Raw genomic sequence first — 25190 nt, forward strand, 5'->3', positions numbered from 1 at the left:
CTCAGTCTCTGGACTGCGTCTTCCAACTTGGGCCTTCGTTCACTTTTCCTTTTTATACATTAATTTATCCTTCTATATCGTCTAACATTTCATGTACCCAGGAGTACATTTACTCAGTCTTTCATAATTTGATGTTGTTACAAGTCCTTAACATTATATCAACTATACTTTTACCATTTAACATACATTGTCATAAACCATTAACATTTAACTAACAAAATGTAACACTTCTTTTCTACCATTCAGCTGTTTTCTTCATATTTTAATATCTTAGTTCAGTATACATGTAACATCCTAAATTATTCATTAACATAACCTTTATTTTTCTTATTTGAAAAGGAAAGTTATGCAGAACAATATGCCCTAACATCAGCATATTCTTAACTTTTTCAAGCGACTTTTTGCTCTATGTTGAGCACCATGTTTGTAAATCACATACAAGCCTTGTTAGCAATTTTGCCTGTTGCATTTTGAGGGGCTTTATTCACTTTAGGGCCTAGATGTTTATTTTTTCCCCAACAGAATGTTCCTGTTGTTAACCATAGATTGCTGCAGAAAGGAAACGATCTTTGGATGAATCTTGTGCATTTTCAGTGTCTTGATGATCCACGAATGCCATATGCTTTTTGGTAGTTTATCCACACTCTCTCTAAATTTTTCATTTTGTTTTGTATCTTCTGTGATTCTCTTGTAAAGCCTGATGTGATCTTTTGTCCCTTGAATGTTTACCTTTTTGCTCAGGAAGCAGCATTCCATGTGAGCTAGCACTATCTGGATCTCCTTTGCCAAAATTGCTGTTAGAAGTTTCCACATAGTTGGTAAACACATGATTGGCCTGTAATTCATAGGATCACTGTGTCCTTCTTTCTGTTTTTGCGTGAGGATGATTCTCCCTGTCACTATCCATCCTGGGCATCTGTTCTTCAAACATTTATTAAGTTATTCAAATAAACAATCATGGAGAGTTGTTAGGTGTTTCAGCCAGAATCCATGCACTCCAGCTGTCTGGGTGCTTTCCAATTTTTCATTCCTCTCTGTACCTCATCTATTTCTTTCTTTGATATTCCTGCATCATCTTCTATTGTGTGGTTTTTTAATTTTTCACATTTTTAATCCAGCCCTCTGTCTGATTATGTTGTACATTCTCATACCAGATTTCCTTCCAGTAGCTTCTACATTACTTACTGGCTTTCTATTTTTTCCGATTTTCCTATTCCGCTTTTAATGCCCATCAGATCAAAGAATCTCTTAGGGTCTCTCATGAAGAGTCTGTTCTCTGTCTGATACTGAGCGCTTTGTGCTGAATATCTTTCAAGTCTATGACTAAGTGTGATCCCTTTCTGTTTACATTGTTCCTTCACAACACTCGCATCCCTTTCGTTCAGCTGATATTTCATCTCCAGGGTTGTTCGCTTCTGTCTTCTCTTCAAATGATGTTTCTTAAATTCACCCAATAGGCTGATATCTTGATGTTAAAGCTTAATCTTATCATCATCATCATCTTCTTACTATTAGTGTTACTGTAGTGCCTAAGACCCCTAATCATGGTCCAGGACATCATTGTGCTAGGTTTGGTGCAAATGTACAACAAGGTCAGACACCTTTACTTTTCAGAGGGGTAGCCGTGTTAGTTTGTATCCGCAAAAACAATGAGTCTTTGTGGCACCTTAGAGACTAACAAATTTATTTGGGCATAAGTATATAACCCACTTCATTAGATGCATGGAGTGGAAAATACAGTAAGCAGGTATAAATATACAGCACATGAAAAGATGGGAGTAGCCTTACCAAGTGGGGAGTCAGTGCTAACGAGGCCAACTCAATTAGGGTGGATGTAGCCCATTCCCAACAGTTGACAAGAAGGGGTGAATATCAACAGAGGGAAAATTACTTTTTGTAGCACTAAACGAGGCCTCTCTAAGGTGCCACAAGGACTCCTCGTTGTTTTTACACCTTTACCTGCAGCTATTACAGACAAGGAAAGAGCCTAGAATTTGAGTTAGTTTGTCACCAATTCAAGTACTTTGTAGGCCAAAATTGTGTTGAAAATTCAGCAAGATCAGGTTGTAAGACTTTTGAAGCATCCATGGCTATCTGTCTAACTGCAAGTTACTCTGACTCCTACAATTTATTGATTCCATGACACACATGCATTGTACAGTGTTGAGGAAATCATACTTAACAAATAATTGCACTTTGTGATAAAAGGTGTTCAGCAGTGCTTCCCTTGAGAGGAAAACCAATTCCCAAGTTCTCTGATAAATGTCCTCTTTCTTTCTTCTCCATTATAAATTTTGGAAAGGGCTGAGTAATTGGATTTTATGGAAATTAGGAGATATGCCTGGCTCACAGTATAAAACGTATGGAGATCATGATAGTCATCAGTACAACCTGGCGCTATTTACCATGGAGACTGCCACACTGAGCTATATAACTAGGTATAGTGATTCTAATTCTAGCCTACACTATGGGATTATAAACCAGTTAGTCTAACCTTGATACCTGGAAAGATACTGAAGCAAATTATTAAACAATCAGTTTGTAAGCACCTAGAAGATAATAAGGCAATAAGTAATAGTCAACGTGTATTTGTTGAGAACAAATCATGCCAGATCAACCTAATTTTCTTCTTTGACAGGGTTACTGGCCTAGTGGATGGATGGGGGGAGGAGAGGGAAAGAAGAGTAGTAGACGTGATATATCCTTATTTTAGTAAGTCTTTTGACACAGTCCCACATGACATTCTCACAAGCAAACTAAAGAAATGTAGATGAACTAAGGTGAGTGCATAACTAATTGAAAGACTGTTAAATGGTTCACTGTCAAACTGGGAGGATGTATCTAGTCGGGTCCCACAGGGGTCTGTCTTGGTCCAGTGCTTTTCAACATATTCATTCATGACTTGCATAATGGAGTGGAAAGTATGCTTATAAAATGTGTGGATGATACCAAGCTGGGAGGAGTTGCAAGCACTTTGGCAGACAGATTAGGATTCAAAATGACACTGATAAATTGGAGAATTGGCCTGAAATAAACAAGATGAAATTCAATAAAGACAAGTACAAAGCTTTGCACTTAGGAAGGAAAAATCAAATGCACTACTACAAAATGAGGAAAACCTGGCTAGGCAGTAGTACCGCAGAAAAAAGATCTGGGATTATAGTGGGTAACAAATTGAATATGAGCCAAACAATTTGATGCAGTTGCAAAAAGTTAATATAATTCTGGGGTGTATTAACAGGAGTGTTGTATGTAAGACATGGGAGGTAATTGTTCTATCCAGCACTAGTGAGGCCTCAGGTGGAGTATTGTATCCTCTTTTGGGCTGTACACTTTAAGAAAGATGTGAACAAATTGGAGAAAATCCAGAGGAAAGCAGCAAAAATGATAAAAGGTTTAGAAAATGTGATCTATGAGGAAGGGTAAAAAACTGGGTATTTTTAGTCTCTAAAAGAAGGCTGAGGAGGGGCCTGATCAAAGAGGACAGTGATCAGTTGTTCTCTATGTCCACTGAAGGTAGGACAAGAAGGAATCAGCTTAATCTGCAGCAACGGAGATTTAGGTTAGATATCAGTAAAAACTGCCAAATTATGAGCATAGTTAAACGCTGGAATAGACTTCCAAGGGAGGTTATGGAATCCCTATCATTGGAGGTTTTGAGGAAGAAGTGGGATAAACACCTGTAAGGGATGGTCTAGGTTTACTTGGTCCTGCCTTAGCACAGGGGGCTGGATTAGACCTCTCAAGGTCCCTTCCAGCCATACATTTCTGTGATTCTGTCTTGCACTATGGCTATACTACGTTACCAACTCGTTGAAAAGGAGCAGTTAAAATAGTGGAACCAGTGCAGAGATATTACTCCTGGAAAAGGGGGTTTCCCAGGGGGCAGGGAATTGGCAGAACAGTTCTATGCCATCCACCCTCACAGCTCTCAGTGTAGAGCAATGATAGGGGGAGAGGTGCTGCATTCCTCAGGAGGGCTGCTCTAATTTATAATTAACTGCAGCAGCCTTCCTGAGGAATGTAGCACCTCTCCCCTACTACCTCTCTACACTGAGAGCTATAAGGGTGGGTGGCATAAAGCTGTTCTGACTTTATCTACATTGGAGACCAGATTAAACCAGTGCTCTGCTGGATACCCAGAAACCAAGGAAACTAAAAAGAGGGCAAATAGCCATCTTCCTCCCAGCCCTTTGCTCTATTTCATCCTGAGCTGTGCTGAGTTTAGCTTAGCTTCAGGTCAGATTTGAGGCCTCTGGTTTGAATTTTAATAACTTTCTGATTTCTAAACCAAGCCTTGGCATACATGCAGTATATCTGGGTTTTTTTTAGGTTTTTGTAAACATAAAATAGGTACTTACCTAAAGCTCTAAGAAGGCACTTACCATATATTAAACATACAGAAATACAGCAGCCTCTCCCCAAACCAGAAGGTAATGAAAAGAAACAGACTATAGCCACAGACTCCAGCCTCAGTGAGCACTTCCCAGCCGTCAGCTCACCTCTTCCTCAATAACAACCTGGGAAAAGGAATGGTCCTACACTGTTCTCTGACCAAAGTGTGGGGTGGAGTGCAGTTGGAGTTAATTCCAAAGTATAAGGTCCCACAAAGAATAGCATACCAGCAGCTACCTCCCTTTTAAAAGGAGGGAGCTCCAGTTTGATTGCCTTTTCTCACAACAGGTGTAGCAGTATGGCATGGGGAGAGGGCCTGTCCCTTAAACAGGAAGATCCCAAGCCAGTTAGGACTTTATAGGTCAATATTAACACTCTAAGCTCAATTTGGTGATCCACAGGCTGCCTGTGCGGATCACAGAGCACTCTTGTTACGTGCTGGTGATGGGAAACTACTTAACGAGCAAGCTACTGCCTTCTGAACTATTTTACATTTCTGAGTTGATTAAAGGTGTAGCCCTGTGTAGTGTACATTGCAGTTATGTAATCTTGAGGTGACAAAGGCATGAAAAATTGATGGCTAATTTGAACATATGTTCTAACCCATGGAGTGGCCCCCAATCTTGCTCCCTGGCTGGAGTGCCGGAGTGGGGCAAGCCCCAGATCCCGCTCCCCAGTGGGAGCTCAAGGGCTAGATTAAAATGGCTGGTGGGTTGGATTTGGCCAGCAGGCCGTAGTTGCGGACCCCTGCTCTAACACATAGTGAACACTGTATCACTCAAATGTCCCTCATCATAGTCCCAAAGTTACCTCTGTGACAAACACATTTGTTGAAAATTGTTTACATCAGAAATAAAGAATTTTGAAACTGAGGTTACGGGAAAAATATTTCAACTGAAGGAATGACTCCCACTGCATTTTGATTTTTTTGATGTCCCCCATTCTGTATCTTTCTTGTGCATTGTCCCCCACATTTGGTTCACAGTGGGCTGAGACCAGATGCAGGAAAAGTAGCAGAATGGGACAGAATAAGCCTTTCCCACTTGAGAGAGCCAGCTGCGCTGTGGACAGTGGGGATTAAAGGAGTGTTTTGGCTATCATCAGACTAAGTTTTTCTTATAGACTGAATTAAAATTAGCTCATGCTTATTGCAAGTTTTATTTTCTTTATAGCAATCAATACAGGAAGAATGGAGCTCAGCTAAGTAGCAGTTAATAGCAGTTCAGTAGGAGAGAATGTTTTAGCCTGCAGTTTGATGTTTTAAGCATGCTATATATTCACAGCTGACACCTGTTTTGATATGGAAACTGATTAGGTTAAAGAAAAATGATTTTTATTACCGCACAAAATGAAGGTTAAGTTTTCAGACTACCAGTGAGCCCATAACTTAATTGAAAGAAACCCTCATTGGATCAACTTTTTATGACTCTTTGGTATTGTCATTACGAGTCTATATCTGTCTTATTTATACAGGGAAGTTTATGTACTCTCATGCTACAGGAGGCATTTACAGTACTACTTCTTGCTACAACACCCTGTCCACCAGGTCAGCAATAGTTAAACAACATAACTTTGATCAGGACATGCAGGAGAAATAAACGCAGGTATAGTGATAAATTTTAAAGTGGAAGGCTGCAACTTTATTAGCTGTAGTGTGGGGAGAGACACCAAAACAAAACCAGGCATTTATTTGGGTCCAGTGCAGCGTTAAATGGTCTCCCTGTCAAATAACCAATATTCAGGGTCAGCCCCCTTCATCCTCACCGCTAGGATTCAGCCCGTCCCCCAGCCTTCTCACCCTTTTCTCAGAAGGGGGAATGAATCATAGAATATCAGGGTTGGAAGGGACCTCAGGAGGTCATCTAGTCCAACCCCCTGCTCAAAGCAGGACCAATCCCCAACTAAATCATCCCAGCCAGGGCTTTGTCAAGCCTGACCTTAAAAACTTCTAGGGAAGGAGATTCCACCACCTCCCTAGGTAACGCATTCCAGTGTTTCACCACCCTCCTAGTAAAAAAGTTTTTCCTAATATCCAACCTAAATCTCCCCCACTGCAACTTGAGACCATTACTCCTTGTTCTGTCATCTGCTACCACTGAGAACAGTCTAGAGCCATCCTCTTTGGAACCCCCTTTCAGGTAGTTGAAAGCAGCTATCAAATCCCCCCTCATTCTTCTCTTCTGAAGACTAAACATCCCCAGTTCCCTCAGCCTCTCCTCATAAGTCATGTGTTCCAGACCCCTAATCATTTTTGTTGCCCTCCGCTGGACTCTTTCCAATTTTTTCACATCCTCCAAAACTGGACACAGTACTCCAGATGAGACCTCACCAATGTCGAATAGAGGGGAATGATCACGTCCCTTGATCTGTTGCAATGCCCCTACTTATACATCCCAAAATGCCATTGGCCTTCCTGGCAACAAGGGCATACTGTTGACTCATATCCAACTTCTCGTCCACTGTCACCCCTAGGTCCTTTTCTGCAGAACTGCTGCCAAGCCATTCGGTCCCTAGTCTGTAGCGGTGCATTGGATTCTTCCGTCCTAAGTGCAGGACTCTGCACTTGTCCTTGTTGAACCTCATCAGATTTCTTTTGGCCCAATCCTCCAATTTGTCTAGGTCCCCCTGTATCCTATCCCTACCCTCCAGCATATCTACCACTCCTCCCGTTTAGTATCATCTGCAAACTTGCTGAGGGTGCAATCTACACCATCCTCCAGATCATTTATGAAGATATTGAACAAAACCGGCCCCAGGACCGACCCCTGGGGCACTCCACTTGATACCGGCTGCCAACTAGACATGGAGCAATTGATCACTACCTGTTGAGCCCGACAATCTAGCCAGATTTCTATCCACCTTATAGTCCATTCATCCAGCCCATACTTCTTTAACTTGCTGGCAAGAATACTGTGGGAGACCGTGTCAAAAGCTTTGCTAAAGTCAAGGAACAACACGTCCACTGCTTTCCCTTCATCCACAGAGCCAGTTATCTCGTCATAGAAGGCAATTAGATTAGTCAGGCATGACTTGTCCTTGGTGAATCCATGCTGACTGTTCCTGATCACTTTCCTCTCCTCTAAGTGCTTCAGAATTGATTCCTTGAGGACCTGCTCCATGATTTTCCAGGGACTGAGGTTAGGCTGACTGGCCTGTAGTTCCCAGGATCCTCCTCCTTCCCTTTTTAAAAGATGGGCACTACATTAGCCTTTTTCCAGTCATCTGGGACCTCCCCCGATCGCCGTGAGTTTTCAAAGATAATGGCCAATGGCTGTGCAATCACATCCACCAACTCCTTTAGCACTCTCGGATGCAGCGCATCCGGCCCCATGGACTTGTGCTCGTCCAGCTTTTCTAAATAGTCCCGAACCACTTCTTTCTCCACAAAGGGCTGGTCACCTTCTCCCCATGCTGTGCTGCCCAGTGCAGTAGTCTGGGAGCTGACCTTGTTCGTGAAGACAGAGGCAAAAAAAGCATTGAGTATATTAGCTTTTTCCACATCCTCTGTCACTAGGTTGCCTCCCTCATTCAGTAAGGGGCCCACACTTTCCTTGACTTTCTTCTTGTTGCTAACATACCTGAAGAAACCCTTCTTGTTACTCTTAACATCTCTTACTAGCTGCAACTCCTGGTGTGATTTGGCCTTCCTGATTTCACTCGTGCAAGCCCGAGCAATATTTTTATACTCATCCCTGGTCATTTGTCCAATCTTCCACTTCTTGTAAGCTTCTTTTTTGTATTTAAGAGCAGCAAGGATTTCACTGTTAAGCCAAGGTACACATGAGGGTACACATGAAGAGTAGCTTAGTCTATGAAGAGTTAAGGTCTTTCTACAGGCCAGCAGGTTCCAACAGTTTTCTCTTGGCTCTCTTGCTAATGTTATCTTTGAGCCTCTTGACATCAGTGGACACTTGCCACAAATTGCAAAGAAATTACAAATGCATTTATAAATGTACAGCTTTTAAATCCCTGTCTTTACTCCTTATTAATCTAAAGCCAGGCCTCCAGGATAGTGCAAGGAAAGTGGAAAATAAATTGGACACCTTGTCAATTTTTCCCTGAAGGAAACATTCCATCTTGATTCTCAGAAACTATTGCTCAGATCCACAGCAACCTAGAGACACAGCTCAAATTATACATCCATTATAGGGCAGGAAGGGTGGGGTAACAGGCAGCAATGGTAGCAGAATGGCTTCTGTATGCCCTGAAGGCTTCACATACAGAAATAAAGGGAGGATGGTATGCAAGACCATCAACTCTTTCCCTCCCCCAACCTGGATCTCCACATGTATTCTGAGTGGGAAGGCCCTGAGCAGTCAAGCTTGCCCCTCCCTTGACCCCTTCTCTCAGGACTCCAGGGTTTGTCTTTCCCCTATTGGTTCTATTGGATATATACCCCTTGTTGTGATGGGGGTGGCATTTATTCCTGAGGGTCAAGTAGTCGAAAGTTTTACTTTAGGACAAATTTTGGTGCATGAATTGACTAGATTGCCTAGGTAGTTTGTGGAAGCTCCTTCGCTGGAGGTTTTCAAAAGGAGGCTGGATAGCCATCTGTCTTGGATGGCTCAGCCACAACAAATCATGCATATTGGCAGGGGGTTAGACTAGATGACCCTTGTAGTCCCTTCTGACCTTATGATTCTAATTTCTGGCCCAGCCCAAAGTTTGGGTGGTGGCAGGGAAGACAATGGCGTCAGGGATTCTATAATATAGCAAGTGGAATGCTTTTATAATTAACTCTATTGGACATAAGAACATAAAAATAGCCATACTGGGTCAGACCAATCCTCCATCTAGTCCAGTATTCTGTCTTCCGACAGTGGCCAATGCCAGGTGCTTCAGATGGAATGAAGAGAACATGCAATTATTGTGTGATCCATCCCCTGTCATCCACTCCCAGCTTTTGGAAGTCAGAGGTTAGGGATACCCAGAACATGGGCTTGCATCCTTGGCCATCTTGGCTAATAACCATTGATGGACCTATCCTCCATGAACTTATCTAATTCTTTTTTGACCCCTGCTATAGTTTTGGTCTTCACACCATCCCCGGGTAATAAGTTCCACAGGTTGACTGTGTGTTGTGTGAAGAAGTACTTCCTTTTGCTTGTTTGTTTTAAACCTGCTGCCTATTAATTTCATTGAGTGACCCCCTGGTTCTTGAGTTATGTGGAGGAGTAAATAACATTTCCTTATTCACTTTCTCCACACCATTCATGATTTTATTGACCTATCATATCTCCTCTTACTTGTCTCTTTTCGAAGCTGAAAAGGCCCAGTCTTTTTAACCAATATCCTCAAGTTTTCTCATTTGTGTTAGAGAATGGTCCTCCATCAGAACAACCTCTAGTTATTTCACATTTTCCGTATATGTGGGTGAATAAAAAACATAAAGATGCTCAACTGAAAGAAAACAAGTTTATTGAGTTTATTCCTGATGATTCACTGATGGTAATGTTAAATTAGTCTAGTGTTTCTGCTTGAGTAATAAGAACTCCTTCTGCAAGAGGAAAAACAGAACAGTCCTTTTTAGTTGTTTTATAAATATTTGCTTTGCTGTTATCACTATGCTAGCAATTAAGGGTCTTTTATAAAATCATCTCTTCAGCATTCAATTCCTGGGCAGTCACTGGATGCAAATTTATATCTAATACTTCCGTAATATCCCATTAACATCTGTGAAAGTAGATTGTCAGTGAAATAGTTAGGATTTACTTTGGTTGCCTTTAGCAACTGAATTGTAATAAAGAAAATATCTAAAATATGTATTGGCAATAGATAGATACGAAAACTATTAAATCAACATTTAAGATCTTTATAACCATTTTGACCATTACTGGTCATGCTTTTAAATATTTCTGATTCCTGTGATACATCTCTAGTACACAGATTCTTGCATACGATGGCTCACATAGATGTCAGTAGCACTCGGGAAATTGTCTCTCACAGAGACTGAGGAACACATGGTGAAGGGCTTTTAGAAGTTCATGTCTGCACAGGTATGTCATAACATGTTTTAGGTCTCGCCTTACATGACTCTTCAGGCAACTGTACTATGGTGGCTGCAACTCTATTCTCATATTTTCACTTATATGCCACACAGCACAGAATAAAGAATTAAGATCTCATGTAGGACCAATGTTAAATCTCCTTTTCCCCACATGGAAGAAAATTGAAAATTAGTTAAGTAAATTGATGGTCCTACACTGCTGGCTGTTTTCTCAGTTCTGTACGTGACTACAAAACTTTGTTATGATGTCTGATATTATATCTCCATTATTCTTAAGCTCAGCATTTGGTACTGCCATGGGTCAGTATTTACACTGACTGCCAGTTACTTTTAGCAATTGGGCAATAGTTCCCACCATTGTCAGCTATACATGAAAGGTCCTTTATCTCCTGGAATAGCCTGCAGTGAAGGACTTTATTACTATTGGAATACTATTCCCTCTTTGCCAGGGGATGATGTTGTGAAGTCCAAAACTATAACAGCATTAAAAAAAGAACTAAATACATGTTCATGGAGAATTAGGTGTCCGTCAATGGTTATTAGCCAGGATGATTTCAACAGGCTTTGCCTGGGACTTAAAAACTGAAATGATTAGTTTTTGAAGTGCACTTGCTGAACATAAGACCGCAAGTTCTGCTCACGGACTCTCATTGGTGAAGAATCTTGTGCATACTGTGCAGTAGATACAACCTAAAGAGTGCATTGCCGTAATTTAGCTGAGAGGTCACAAAAGCCTGGATTCTGGGCTTAGTCCAGAAAAAAGATTGCAACTTCTGTATATTTTGGGGGTTAAAAAAGTACTCCTGGCAACTGATGAAACATTGGTTTCCATATTCAGTTTGTTGTGGCCTCTAAGTTGGGAGTCCTGTCAACTCACTCGGGAAAACCATATCAAAAGCTAGCAGTACCCCGGCCCCAAAGTGACAGCTTCAAATGCTCTCCTTGTCATGAAAGCAATATCTCTATCATTTGTAGCTTGACCTGCAACCTGAGCCAGACAATGCAACTGTGCTGAGACTGAATAACTGTGATAAGAAGAGGTAGCAATGCTTATTTGGGTATCATGAGTTACTGCTAATAGCTCAGGCTATGCTGCTGCCATATCAGTTTTCGATGTTACTTTGAACAGCAATGGTGACACAAGAAATCTGTGTGGGATTCCATACTGGAGGGTTCTCAGTGCAGATGAGTAACATTACCCAGTGATGTTCAAAAGAAATAAATGGAATCACAGTCATGAAATCCTGGTCATTTCCTCCTGTCCATACAATTTGGTCAACCGCAACTCATAATCAATCGTATCAAAAACAGATGATAGCTCCCATGTTATCTGGATGGAGAGTTGTCTCGCATCCATCTTGCACACCAGTATTGTTTGTGCCATTCTAGGATTGGATGATGCCAAAGAATCCTATTCTAGATACTTGTCATCTGCAATCTTCTCAGCCACCTCCATAAAAGGGAGGGCTAAGCCTAGGACATAAATAAGTAAGACCTCTGGTTAAGAAACAGTTTCTTAAGCAGCAGTCAAACTTTGGTATATGTCAGACAATCTGGTATCCTGTTCTCCACAAAAAGGTATTTATAACAGAAACTACCAGTGGGAGAACACTTAACCATTGGCATTTATATGGTGGGCAAAGATCCCAGCCATAGGTTATGGATTTCAGCTTCCCAGAGTCCCTTTCTATGTGTTTGGGGTAAGATACTGTCATGGTAATGGATGCATTTGTACTCTTGTGTCCTGTCACTGTCTCCCTCTATCAAGTGCAAAAGGGACAAACTTCAGTATGACTGGTTTCAGAGTAGCAGCTGTGTTAGTCTGTATCCACAAAAAAAAAACATGAGTACTTGTAGTACCTTAGAGACTAACAAATTTATTAGAGCTTAAGCTTTCGAGGGCTACAGCCCACTTCATCGGACGCATAGCATGGAACGTATAGTAAGAAAATATATATAGATATATACAGATAAGTTGGAAGTTGCCATACAAACGGAGAGAGGCTAATTAGTTAAGATGAGCTATTATCAGCAGGAGAAAAAAACTTTTGTAGTGGTAATCAAGATGGCCCATTTAGACAGTTGACAAGAAGGTGTGAGGATACTTAACTTAGATTTTCCTGACAAAGAACTTAGATAATTGCTCATATCACTCAACTGATAAGTCAGCTTTAGGGGAGACACAGTCTGAAATTAATAACTTTACCATCCTATGACCTTATCAAATGCATGTTGTTCACCCTAGAGTCTTTCAAGCAAAAAAAAAAAAAAAAAAATTTTGTAGAATTTTAAATTTTTTAAAACCAGGATTGTGTATGTACTCTTACAAAAATTGGATGACAACAAATCCACTCTTCCTGTTAAACATGTAAATAATTTGTTTTGTCTCTGTTTAAAAAGGACAGTATTTTTCTAGTAGACTGAAGCATAGGCCCTGAATACAGTTCTGGCATATAAGGACTTTTTTTCTGGGTACATCATGCATTCTAAAACTTGATCCTTCAAAGACTTTTGCACATGTTTAACTTTATGCACATTGAGTAGTTCCACTGAGTTCAGAAAATTCAACTTAAGATCCCTAGTCCTTCATGTCCCCATTTGTAAAGTGGAAATAATATTTATCAGCTTCAGAGTGTGCAGTGAGGAATAATAACTTACAGTTTGTAAAGTGTGTTGAAGATGTAAAAGCATCCTGGTGCTTAAGAGCTGAGTATTATTATTTAAAACAGGATTTATAACAGACTGACAGATTCCTTAATAATATATCCTTGAAAAGATGGAGTCAGTTATGCAGCCATTAATAACTGTTTTTTTAATGGACTGCTTTCTGCACATCTGGGTAAGGTGGGCAGAATTTAGCCTCTATTGTTTAAAATTTTGTATGTATTTTATGTCTCTCAAAATGCAATGACGTTCACCCAGCCTAACCATTTAAAAAGTTCAGCAAACAAGTTTCTGAAATGCTGGTGGTGGAGCTATACATTCTGACACATTGAAGAATGAGTTAAACATGTAACTTATGTGTACTGCTTATTTGTTGACAGGCCAGTTTAAATTTTTATATTACCTTTCATTCATGACCTAAATATATTTACGGCATATATTTCTGCAGTACTGCTGTTATGTGTGTCAGATAACACTAGTCTTAAAATATACCATTGGAGTTTCCGAGTTACATCAGAATGATAAAACTGAACTCTTCTGTGTTTCAGGTCTTAGGAACAGATGAAGATAATATGGATGGTTGCTCTCAGAAGCTGGCTTCTGCCAAATACCTTCGACTTTTGCTACTAATACTGATTCCATGCATCTGTGCTCTCATCCTCCTATTGGTGATCCTGCTTACCTTTGTAGGTGAGTATTAGTCTTAACTAAAGAGAAGGAAGCTGAAATATAGTTGTATTTTAACAAGATGATACAAATAAGCACTATAAACTCACAGTGTAGTGTATTTGTAGAATGTAAACAAATGTCTTAGAACATTCACATAAAACTAAGTAAATTATGCTTTTTTTCAAGTTCTGCTATGCTGCTTCAGTTGCAGAGAATACCTGATTTTGACTGTTTATGTTTAAAAATAATTAAAAAGTAATTGGGGGAAACAATTTTTGAGTGTCTGAAAATTAATTTTTGATATACTTGCTGCCTTGGACATACATTATATTGATTGTTTTCAATAGTAACTCTTACAAGCACTTTTTGATAAGTTTTTAAATATATATATTTTATATATGTGTGTGTGTGTATGAAATAAATATATTTAAATATCTCTAAGTGGCACAACATATTGCTCCTTTACCATTACACACACCAATTTATAAACCTAATATCTATTTTCAGGAGAAAGTTAATGTACAAATAGCAATAAAACTTTCTGAACAGGTTACAAGATCTCCTCTCCTTCACCAATAAAATATAAGTGTTTTGTTATTAACTTTAAATACACATGATTTCAGAACCACAATCATATTTCACTGAAGATAGATTTGCAGATATACTTAATTTCTTAGTTACTCAGTCCATTAATTAATTGCAAGTTTGATGTGGAATTAACACATTAATGATTTATTAGAGAGCAACAATTTAAAAAAAGCCAGTTCTTGGTTACCTTCACAGTAAAGTTGACGTGCCTACAATTAAATCATACCTGTGATGAGAGAGAAAGTAGATAGCACATTATATAACTTTTTGCTTTTAGTTGTGTACAGTACTGTAGGCTTGTAGTTGCTTGTGTACTTTTGGGGGGTTTTTTTGCTCTTAAAGAATTTTTTTTTTATTGAAATGCATTCAGTGGTTCAGCAGCATAGCTATCTCTTATTTCAGTGCTGGATGATACTGCCTGCCTTTTTCACTTGAAGTATGTATCCATGAAACAGCGTTTTACTTCTCTTAGGGAGACTAAGGAATGTGCATTTTTTGCCAGTTCCAGAAAGATAGTAAAATATACAAAATTATTAGCTCTTTCCCTATTAAAAAATCAATCAGTCTAAAGAAATACCATACAATTGAAGCAGTTAGGATGTCTGGAAATAAAACTGAATCTGTATCCAGGTGACAGCTCTGCCTCTGCCAAATTCAAGTCACATTGAATCTTTATATTCATTTCAGTCTGTGGAGGATGATTTGCAACAAGACCCATAATGTCTGGTCTTCTCATTGTGCTTAGAATGGGTGGCCAGAATAAAAACCTAATGAATGTGGTGATTGATAACTAAGTCTTGGGATCTATCTTTAAACTGAGAACAGACTGTAGTGGATTAAGATCATATAAGTCTGACAATTAGGAAATGTGATACCCTCCCCCCCCAGTTCATTTCCTGGTGTTTAGCATTCCATCTGAATCCTTTATATCCTTTGCCCTAGATTTTCACTATTAAATGAGAAAGTAGATGAAAAAAGGTAGGTGTGTTTTTCTGTCATACTCAATCTATTCCTTAGAAGAAAGTGTCTACATAATACATACTGAAATTGTACTGCAAAATGCCCAGCAAAAGGGGCCTGATTCTGATCTTACTTAACCAGCATAAACCACTAAAATCAATGAAATTACACTAGTGTAGAACTAGTATATGTGTGAGGAGAATCAGACCCAATGTTATTGGTTAGGTCTAATGTATGGGACACCCATAAATCAGTAAAACTGTCTCCAGCATCCTTTCAGATTATTCTGATTATTATTTATTATTCTTTTTTCCTAGAGCAATTAGAACAGCTTTAGTTTAAAGCACACTGATGACACAAGTAGACCTCTTTTCCAGGCTGTCTAGAAATAAATGGATAATTCTAAGGGCATCCTTAAAGTGTATGTGATCTCAGAATAATGTAATAAGCTACATCCAGGTCATTAACTCAAATTCAGATCAGATCAGTTTCCAGTGCTGTAAATCTGATATCTTTCACCAATTCTAGATTTGTGTGTTTTTTAAGGAATGAAAAAAAGCTTTTTTGTAATGGAAAGGACAAAATCTTTTAAAGCTTCGTTAGTCTGTGCTCACATACTACACCTTGGTGCCCTAGAAAGAATAATAGATGCTTGAAGCATGAATGGAGAATTCCAGTGTGTCATTTGGAACTTTACATTCTATTGCTGAAATTAACTTTCTCTTCTTAACTTTGGTTACTACGTCCATTAGAAAATTGGGAACATTTTGGCTCCATTTTGCAGGCAAAGAGTTTCATTTCTTATTCAAAACTTTTAGGAAAATGTTCTATTACTGCTGCTATTTTCAATTATTTTCATAAGATAAGGCAAGTACACACACGTATGTACACACATAGTATTGAGCTGATATAAAATATTTCCATTCACCCTGCTAAATATACATGTATCAACCTTCTGACTTTCTCCTTATCCTAATGCAGACTTCTGGATAGGCTGTTCTCATCTTCCTAGTTCTGATGTAAAATAAATCTGGAATCCAGTATGAGGCAACTGGGGCCGTACAGCTCTATAGTCTAGTGATTTGAGGTATCCTACTTGAGACGCTCTAAAAAGCTGATGTTCAGAAAATGCTCAGCATTCACTCCCTGAAAATCAGGCCCCTCTAAGGTATCTAAAGTAAGGTACCACAAATCACTAGTCACCCTTGAAAAATTGGGCCATGAAATTTTATTAGTCTGTATGCAGAGAAGAAAAGGCAATGTAAGTAATGAACAAGGAGGTGCAAATTAATATGACTATCTGGCAAAATTATGTTAAAGTAATATAACAAGGGGCTTTTAAACTCCATACACAAAAGTCACACTTAGTTTAAAATCTCACTGCAGAAATAAGGAATATATTTCTCTGAAAGCTTTTGCATTCTTTTATATGCGTATGCTTCTTGATTCTGGTTGTTCTTCTATCCCTTACTTGCCAGAAAATATGGCACATTTCTGAACCTATCAAGAGGATGCTTTGTTCTTCTCATATGAAGTGGACGCAGTGATCTCAGCTGCTGTTGAGGAAATTTGGCTTTCAGAACAAACCTGACACTCCTACTTTATTAAGTGGCTGGGTCATATCACAGAGGAGAGAAAGAGAGAGTGGGGATTGGGAATCCTCCTTCTTTAAGGGCCATAGGCTGGTTTGTGGACTGCCTAAATAATTAAACTTTGAAGGAAACAAAGGGATGGATTTTACAAGGTTCTGATCTCTTACAACTCCCCTTGATATTGATGGGCATTGAGAATAATCAGCACCTGATGAGATTGGACCCTAATTTCTTGCTCTCCTGACAGAAGCATAGTTGTGAGCTAGTTGTTAGAGGGAGTGTGGAGGTTCATAAAATGATCCATTAAAGCCACTTCATACAGTTTAAATTTGTCTGGAGTTACAAGCTACAGAGAAATCATATTATAGTGCATCATAGCCTACATAGTCTGCTGATATGTGATGGGGGAAAAGAGGCAGAAAGGGAAGACATTCTGAAAATTTCAGATGTCATAAAAATGAGAAATGAAATGAATGGGCTCAATTTAGAACAGCTCTCTGATTTCTGTGTGGCAGGGGGCAATCTCTAAACTAACTCTTGTTTAATAGTTATAAAAGGCACATCCCCTTTTTTATTTTATTTTTTAAAATTTTTTGTTAGGACATTACAGATTTTAGTTACAAATGTGCTTACATTTTAAAATATGGTACGTGTTAAACTTACAGGGTTGTCTTCCTTTTAAAGAAAAGGAGCAGTTGATAGAAATACAATAAGTTAAAGTAGATTTCATTTGGATTATTTAAAAAAAAAAACAATAACTGACGCCATGGTTTGAATAGCTCCTTAGAAGAGGTTAAATATAAAGCAAGAAGACCATCTTGAACGTAAGCTTGCATTTATAATCTATGGGCCATGTTCTACAATCATTACTCACATTGAGTGGTACCTTGCTTCTTGAGTAATCAAGCAAATATTACTGGCTTTAAAAATAAACCTTTTCCTACAAAGACTAGAAAACATCGGTCACTACTGTTTTTGGCTTGAGAAGTTAATTATCCTTCACCTTTGAATAATTTTTAAAACAACATTGAGTCACTTCTGAATTAAATAAAAAAAAAAAAATTCGATGGGGCACAGCTGCTTAGCAATAGCAAACTCTAGTAGGGAAAACAAAACTATTTGATATTCATTGGAACATAATTGAAAGTCAGTCAGTTATTAAAAAAGACCAAGAAATAGGATCTGGGGGATCTTGTGTAGATACAGCATTTCACTTCTTATATACTTACTTCTGTGTGGTCCTCTACCATAAACAAAGGGAATCTTGAGTAGGAGGAGAGAGGTTATTTTACCTCTGTGATTGGCCCTATTGCGACTGCTGCTGGAATATGGTGTCCAGTTCTGGTGTTCACAATTCATGAAGGATGTTGATAAATTGGAGAGGGTTCAGAGAAGAGCCACAAGAATGATTAAAGGATTAGAAAACATCCCTTACAGTGATAGAAGCAAGGAGCTCAATCTATTTAGCTTAACAAAGAGAAGGTAAAGGGGTGACTTGATTACAGACAATAAGTATGTACATGGGGAACAAATATTTAATAATGGGTTCTTCAATCTAGCAGAAAAAGGTATACCATAAGCCTGTGGTTAGAAGTTGAAGCTAGACAAATACAGGCTGGAAATAAGGTATACATTTTTAACAGTGAGAATAATTAACTATTGGAACAATTTACTAAGCGTCGTAGTGGATTCTCAGTCACTGAGCATTTTTGGTTAGCGTGCACAATAGGAAACCCCTATATTTTTTGAGGAAGCTAGCCGTACTGGTACAAAATGAAATGCCTTTTGGCTGCACAGATATAGTGGAATGGCTTGCTATAACTGAATTAAGGCCACAGAAAATTTGCTTTTTTTTTTTTTGAAGGAAACCATCTTGAGCTGTGAATAATGAGACGTTAGAGAGCGTAACGTTTTATGTTCACCATGCCCTAAGGGCTACTGATATTCCTCCTAGTCTCAGTGTTATCAGGCGTCAAGTTTCCAAAATATAACACAACCTCAGAATCCACAGTAGCTCCTGGCATAGAGGCTTAAAACTTGACCTTCTGGAAGCAAGACAAAACATCAGCAATGCCATTGTCAATACTCAGTCTGATTTGCTATAAACAGGTGTTCAGAGTTAGGAACTTTAACACAAAAGTGTGAACAAGCCACTTGATCCTGGGAGATAGTGTGCAGAGGGATGTGGCATTGGACCAGAAAACTACCTGCTTATTCTTGAATCTGACTCTCCATATGCAAATAGGACAGGGAAGCATTTCAAGAAGATAGTATCCAGAACCAGCCTCCATGTGTCCTAATCTGCAAGCCTCCACTCCATGTACTAATTCCCTTTAAAGAACTCCCCATCATTGAATTCCCTGGAAGCTTGGAACAATACATGTAGCTCTGAGCCCAGTTCTCAATCAAATTGCCAGAACATGACACCATTGTATTTAATGCAGAATGGTTTCTCCATCTTCAAGTGACTTCTGCCACCCAAAAAATAAATGTGGCAAGCTGGAGTGCATGCACACATGGTGTGATGGCTGAGACATGGATTCAGCAAAAGTGTTGCTGGGGAGCCAATCAAGCAACACTCAGTGGCCAGTGCAAAGGGATTGATTAACATTGTTACAGACTTTCGGACTGATTTCTGAGATGCAGTGGTGGCTTTAGGTCAATGCTATATTCATTTAGGTTTATAAGAGCCCCAATAGGTACCTATGCTATGTTGTCTTGGGCAATGCAGGCAGAAAGACAAGACACCAGAAATGTGGTTTAGCAAGGCCACAGCTTTATTAAACAATACATCTGAGAACTACTGGGCAATAACTCATTCAGTGCAGGTCATCCCTCCTATTGCAATCTGAATGGCTGCCATCATCCTCCCCACCCCAATAAATTGGTCCCAGCACCATTTCATGCTCCCTATAACTCTCCCCTTGTATAAGGGATAAGAGGGTAGAGAAGATGGGGTTGTCTCCTCATTGTATCAGACATTAGGAGCTCTGTCCCACCTTCTTTAGGGGATACCTTCTCCTAATCCACTTCCAGTTCCAGTTGATCAGGGAAACAGACCCCTTACTGAACAATCTGAACTGGGCACCTGCCAAGTTGTGCCAGTTGTGACAAAATGGGTTTTACAAGTGAACCTACCCCACCGAGTCCCTGCACTGCTGAGAGGAAGGTAAAAAACCCACCCCTCCCAGGCCAGTTTGGCAGTGAGGGCAAAATTCCTTCCTAGCCCCATAAAGGTGATTAGCATAATACCCACAGCAAGGCTGCCACACTGGATCCTACTCTAATTTCAAGAGAGGAAGGAGGGGGAAGCTTTTCTTCCTAGCACAGAATGGCACCCTTGAGCAGGCAGAAGGGCTTATAAGACCTCCCCACTGAGTATGTGGGAGTGAATAGGCTTATGTTGCACTCTGTCCTACCAATCAGCAACAGAGTGCCATCCTCCTCCTCTCTTCAAACCCATGAGGAAGGGAGGGGATGCAGCAATCCTTAACGGGGCAAAGGCTTTTTCTTTCCCAGACAAAGCCCCCCACCTCTGAGGCTGCAGAGGGGCACTCTGGGCTCTATTTACATACAGTAAAATATACAACTATTTAGGGCTTTACAGGCTTACAACAAACACCTTGAATTCACTCTAGAAGCCTGTTTGCAGAGAGTGCAGGTCTTGGACAATTGTAATGTGCTCCTGATAAGAAACTCCTGAGTAGTAAACCAGCCACTGCATTCTGCGATTGCTTTAGTTTATGAGTGATCTCAGTGTATATCCCAAATTAAGCACTAAGCATATTACTGTTACCTACTCATTTCAAAGGGCCCAGTGCTGGGTCAGTTCCTGGTTGAGATAAGGACTAGAATGTGCTGTGATATCCAGTGGTTTGCCTATCTTGGCAGGATTGACCAACACCTACTCTCCCACCACAAATTGTCAAAACATCAAAGTCCGGTATTCAAATTGCCTTCCACCTCCAACCCTATACGTTTCAGTATCTGCAATAGGACTAGCCTCGGGCTGAGCCTGCTGAGGAGGTACCAGTAGATATTTGCTAACTAATTACAGAAATATTTTTAACCAATCATAAACCAATATTTTGTTCTCTCTCTAACTGTTTGATCTGTTACATACTCTTCATTAGGCTCTTTGCTTTGTTTGATCACATTTTTAGACTAGCCTGACCTTTCCTGCTGTAGGAATGGCCTAGAAGTCACCCTCACTACACACAGCCAAAATTGCCATTTAATCCTCTTTGTTTGGCTTCTAGCTTAGAGTATGTGAATCTTTTTTTAGATCTCATCACTGTCTGTTGCACATCTTTAAATAAAATATTAATTTTCCACTAGCAAATAACAACTGGAAAATGATCAGTAAAATTTGGCATGGTATTGTTGGCATGGTATTGCTCTGAACTGAATGAGCTTAGCGCATATCTCTCATTTTTATACTGAACATACTGATTGCCAGTGTGCTGTATGCTTCCATCATCTGGTCATCTCCAAATGTAGTTTGAAACACAAATCCAAAACAGATACGTTTATTAACTTTGATATTTGGCCGCAGTTATGATTTACTATATATATCTATATATGCAGACACATGTCTGCAGAGTATTTTGATACAACACACATATGTAAATGAATGAAATCCATAGTGTATCTTTTTTATATAATGCATGTTGTAGTGTATTGTTTAAGACGTTGCAGAGACCCAGCTCTAAGTACCTTGGAGATATATAAAATATTGTTTTAAAGCCTCATGGTGGAGCTCCTCAAGGAATCTCTATAATCAGTGGGAGTTAGGTGCCTAAATACTTTTGAGGATCTGGGATTGTGCTCTTTTCTTATGAGCCTTGAAATTAACTGGTTCCGCTAGACTTTCTGGAACGTTGTTCCCAGATAAAAAACCATTTCTGTTAAAATTAGGTTAAAGTTTAAGGGTATGTAGCTGTAATTTAGGGATTAAAATCCTTACAAGAACACTGGAGTTATACAAAACCAAAAACAAACAACTGCTAGAAACCTATGAAATTCAAATTTAAGGTCAAATTTAGCATATGCCCAAAGGTTTGAAAGTATGCTAACATCCCAAAAGCCATAGCTCTGCCTCCACAATGACACCAGCCTCTTAGCTTCCCTTCTTTGCCACCTTTCTACCCTCTTTGAAAGATTTATTTTATTCTAAGGACTTTTAAAGGGCTAAGAGAGTGGGGTGGAGAGAGTTGTATTAATTTAGATGTAATATATAGGCTAAAGGTATTAACATAACTTTGTTGCTGTCTAAAATTAAATTGTATTAAATAAGGTCTCTGAGGTTTGGTATATGGAGACGTTAGCCTGCCTAGTACTATTTAGCAAATACACTATTAAAAACCCTTTTAACTTCTTCTTAAAGATAAAGAAAAGAGGGAAATACAGTTAAAATATTTGAAATTTAAAGCATTAAATTAGGCTTTTATTTTAACAATATTTTTTTCCTTTTAGTTGGAGAGAATTTTAGAGGGGAAAAAACCCTGTGTTTGACTGTCTTTTTTAGATGGTATTGAAGATGGTAATAACTCTTTTTGGGTAAAAGAGACGAAATTAGTTGAGATGAGCTGGAGCTGTTAAAGTCTGATCCCATGTCATCTCAGGTTGTGTTTGGGATTCAAATGGAGGCAGCAGAGGTGACAGTGTCAATTGGGTGCCACTTTGTGGCCTGGTCTGGTCAGGACATCTCAGGATTAGGCTGACAAAGGCCCAGAGTCCCAGGAGACAGTGGTGGTGGCCGTCATAAGGCTGACACTTGTCTTAGTAGCCTCCATACTGTTTTCTGTTTTCTCCCCCCAAAGTTAGGGTGACCATATGTTCCGTTTTGGCTTGGACAGTCCCTTTCTTAAGCCTTGTCCTAGCCATCCTGCCTTTTTTGGCAAAAATGGGCATTTGTCCCATTTTCTCTTGCCAACTTGATCAGGGGTGTGTGCCCTCTAGGTTATTGTGATATTTATGAACATTTATATACTTTTTACAGTTGACTCAGAGTTAGGGTCAACTTATGCCTACAGTAGTTTTAAGCCATCTTTGTGCTCTCTGCAGATTGTGGGTTGTTTCTTCTTCCCATCTTAACCTGGCTAAAGCAAGCCACACTTTTGCTTTAGATGTTGATTAAGAAGAGTGGTGGTGTATTTATGTTTAGTCCCTCAAGGAAAAGTCATTCTTTGCATTTACTTTTCTGTTTATATAATAATGCATACCAGAAAGTGTTTAAGCTCATGATAGGGGTAGAATCCTGTCAAGTTCCAGTAGCCTTAAACCTAGCTATTACATGCTTGCTTTTCTCTATTGAGGTAGAAACATTTTGAACTTGGGAAGTTCAAAGCAAGAAAGAGTGGTGGTCTGTGTTCAGAAAGGCAGTGCAGTCCTAGCAATTGTAGCATACCTGAACAATAAAAGCAACTGTATACAATTAAGATTTCAGCTTAACATTTGCTATTGGGTGTTCTCACATTCCAGCATTTGGTGAAAAGTCAACAGGGTTGGCTATTAATAATACTGATCTCTACTTGTGGGGTGTTTTAAGAACAGCTGATGAAATGGTTTATGTGCTGAGGAACTCCCTTTTAATTATTTGTAATGGAATATATCTATCTGTCTAGCTGTTACAAGTAAATTTATGTCATTATACTCCCTTAAATGATTAACTAGAAGCAAAAATAATTCCTATTTACCATATAGTTCATATACTACAGTACAGAATAGTGTTTTTTATCCACTGTGTAAATAGCCCTTAAATATAACTCCTGATCAAATAACAAAGCTATTAGATAAATGTGCCCATACCCATTTTTAAATGTAATAATTTTCAGCAAGTTACTTATTCCTATATGTAATTCGTATGTCTTCATCATGTTCTACAACAAATTAAATACCTTTATAAACAGCTATGGTTAAGCACAGACTATTTTATCATCTGGGTTGAATTTTCTGAAGAATATAGAACCATGTCATCTTCTGAGTTATCACAACGTTAACCTAGGAAGCAGCTGTATATCTATTTTGATTTATGATCTAGTAATAATTTGTAAGTGTCAAAAAACATACAGATAAACCCAATATATGTTTGTTTTACTCTAAACCAATAAAATACAGTACATCAATTGTCTAGAAATCTAGATATAAATATATTTTAAAGAAATCTTCTTAAGCACCAGAGTAGGAAGCTAAATAATTCTTGAATCTATTTTTTAGCATTTAACTTTAAATTGCATCATGCTATACATAGAAAACAATGTCTACTTTCCATTTTAAATGTTACTATGTTTAAAATATCTTATTTGAAGCTGGAAAGTATCCTTCTAAAGATACAGCTGGCAATTTGTAGACTAGTAGTGATGCAATGGAAGGAAAATTATTTCTAGTCTTGTTAATAAAATGATGCCCTAGAACAACTATACATCACATCTGCTCCCATTCTAATCCACAGTTTAAAAAAAAAAGAAAAAGTAAAAGCCCAGTGACTTCATTCTGGATAAGGCCAAAATGTTTTTAGTTTGTGTTTTGTGAGGACTACTTATTTGTGTTGGGTGATGAATTAATATGTTTATTGTGGCTTTTATTTGGCTGCGGCTTTATTTTACTTGGTGGCCCTTTTGAAAATTCTGGTTTTGAAAATTCTATTCTATCTGACCTATGAAACTTTTAAAAAGTAAAAATACATTTCTGACGGGTTCCCCCTGGGGTGCCACCTGGAACTGGGGTACCACTGAGCCCCCTGACCCACCAGCCTGGGCTCCCTCTCACACCGTACTGTTGTGACAAGCTGCAAAGCCCTCCAGCCTGCACTTTTGCCAGCATACATACAGGTAGGGACACACCCAGCTGCAGTTACATGCATGCTCTCTGACGAGCCCCTGCATAGGAAGGCTACAGCTAAGGCAACTCCCAACTTCTTAGGCATGCATCTCCTCTGGAGTGTAAACCCAAAATTATGCTGTCTTGTGCTGCACAGGGAACTGTACAGCATAAGCTCATAAAAAAACTGTACAGCGTAAGCTCTGTCCCTCAAGGTGGAGAGGAATATGCAACAACCTTTGCCCCTGAGTTATGATTCCCACACACTTCACTCCAACGCACTGGTTTAGATAAAGCAAAAACAAGTTTATTAACTACAAAAGATTTTAAGTGATTATAGGTGATAGCAAACAGATCAAAGCAGATTACTTGGCAAATAAACAAAAAATGCAAACTAAGCTTGATATACTAAATAGATTGGATATGAATAGCAGAGTCTCACCCTAAGAGATGATACAAGCAGACTGCAGATTCTTAAGGGGCAAGCTGCACTT

At 39.1% G+C, this 25190-nt stretch overlaps 1 protein-coding gene and 1 long non-coding RNA gene across 3 annotated transcripts in view; one reads left to right on the forward strand and one right to left on the reverse strand.

Annotated features, from left to right (window-relative positions):
* Window positions 1–25190, forward strand: part of CORIN (corin, serine peptidase) — a 308207-nt gene that overhangs the window by 33366 nt on the left and 249651 nt on the right. For both annotated transcript variants that reach the window (XM_007071024.4, XM_043544404.1), the window contains exon 2: window positions 13615–13756. In XM_007071024.4, coding sequence (XP_007071086.3) covers window positions 13615–13756 — 142 coding nt within the window. The remainder of the gene's footprint in view (window positions 1–13614; window positions 13757–25190) is intronic.
* LOC122465347 lies at window positions 2683–24991 on the reverse strand. The gene is made up of 3 exons (XR_006290111.1): window positions 24979–24991; window positions 21880–21881; window positions 2683–2756 (listed from the first exon to the last, which is right to left on the reverse strand). It is a non-coding gene; the product is annotated as an uncharacterized LOC122465347 (long non-coding RNA).

Source organism: Chelonia mydas, chromosome 4 (assembly GCF_015237465.2).
Source record: "Chelonia mydas isolate rCheMyd1 chromosome 4, rCheMyd1.pri.v2, whole genome shotgun sequence".
Taxonomy (NCBI): Eukaryota; Metazoa; Chordata; order Testudines; family Cheloniidae; genus Chelonia; species Chelonia mydas.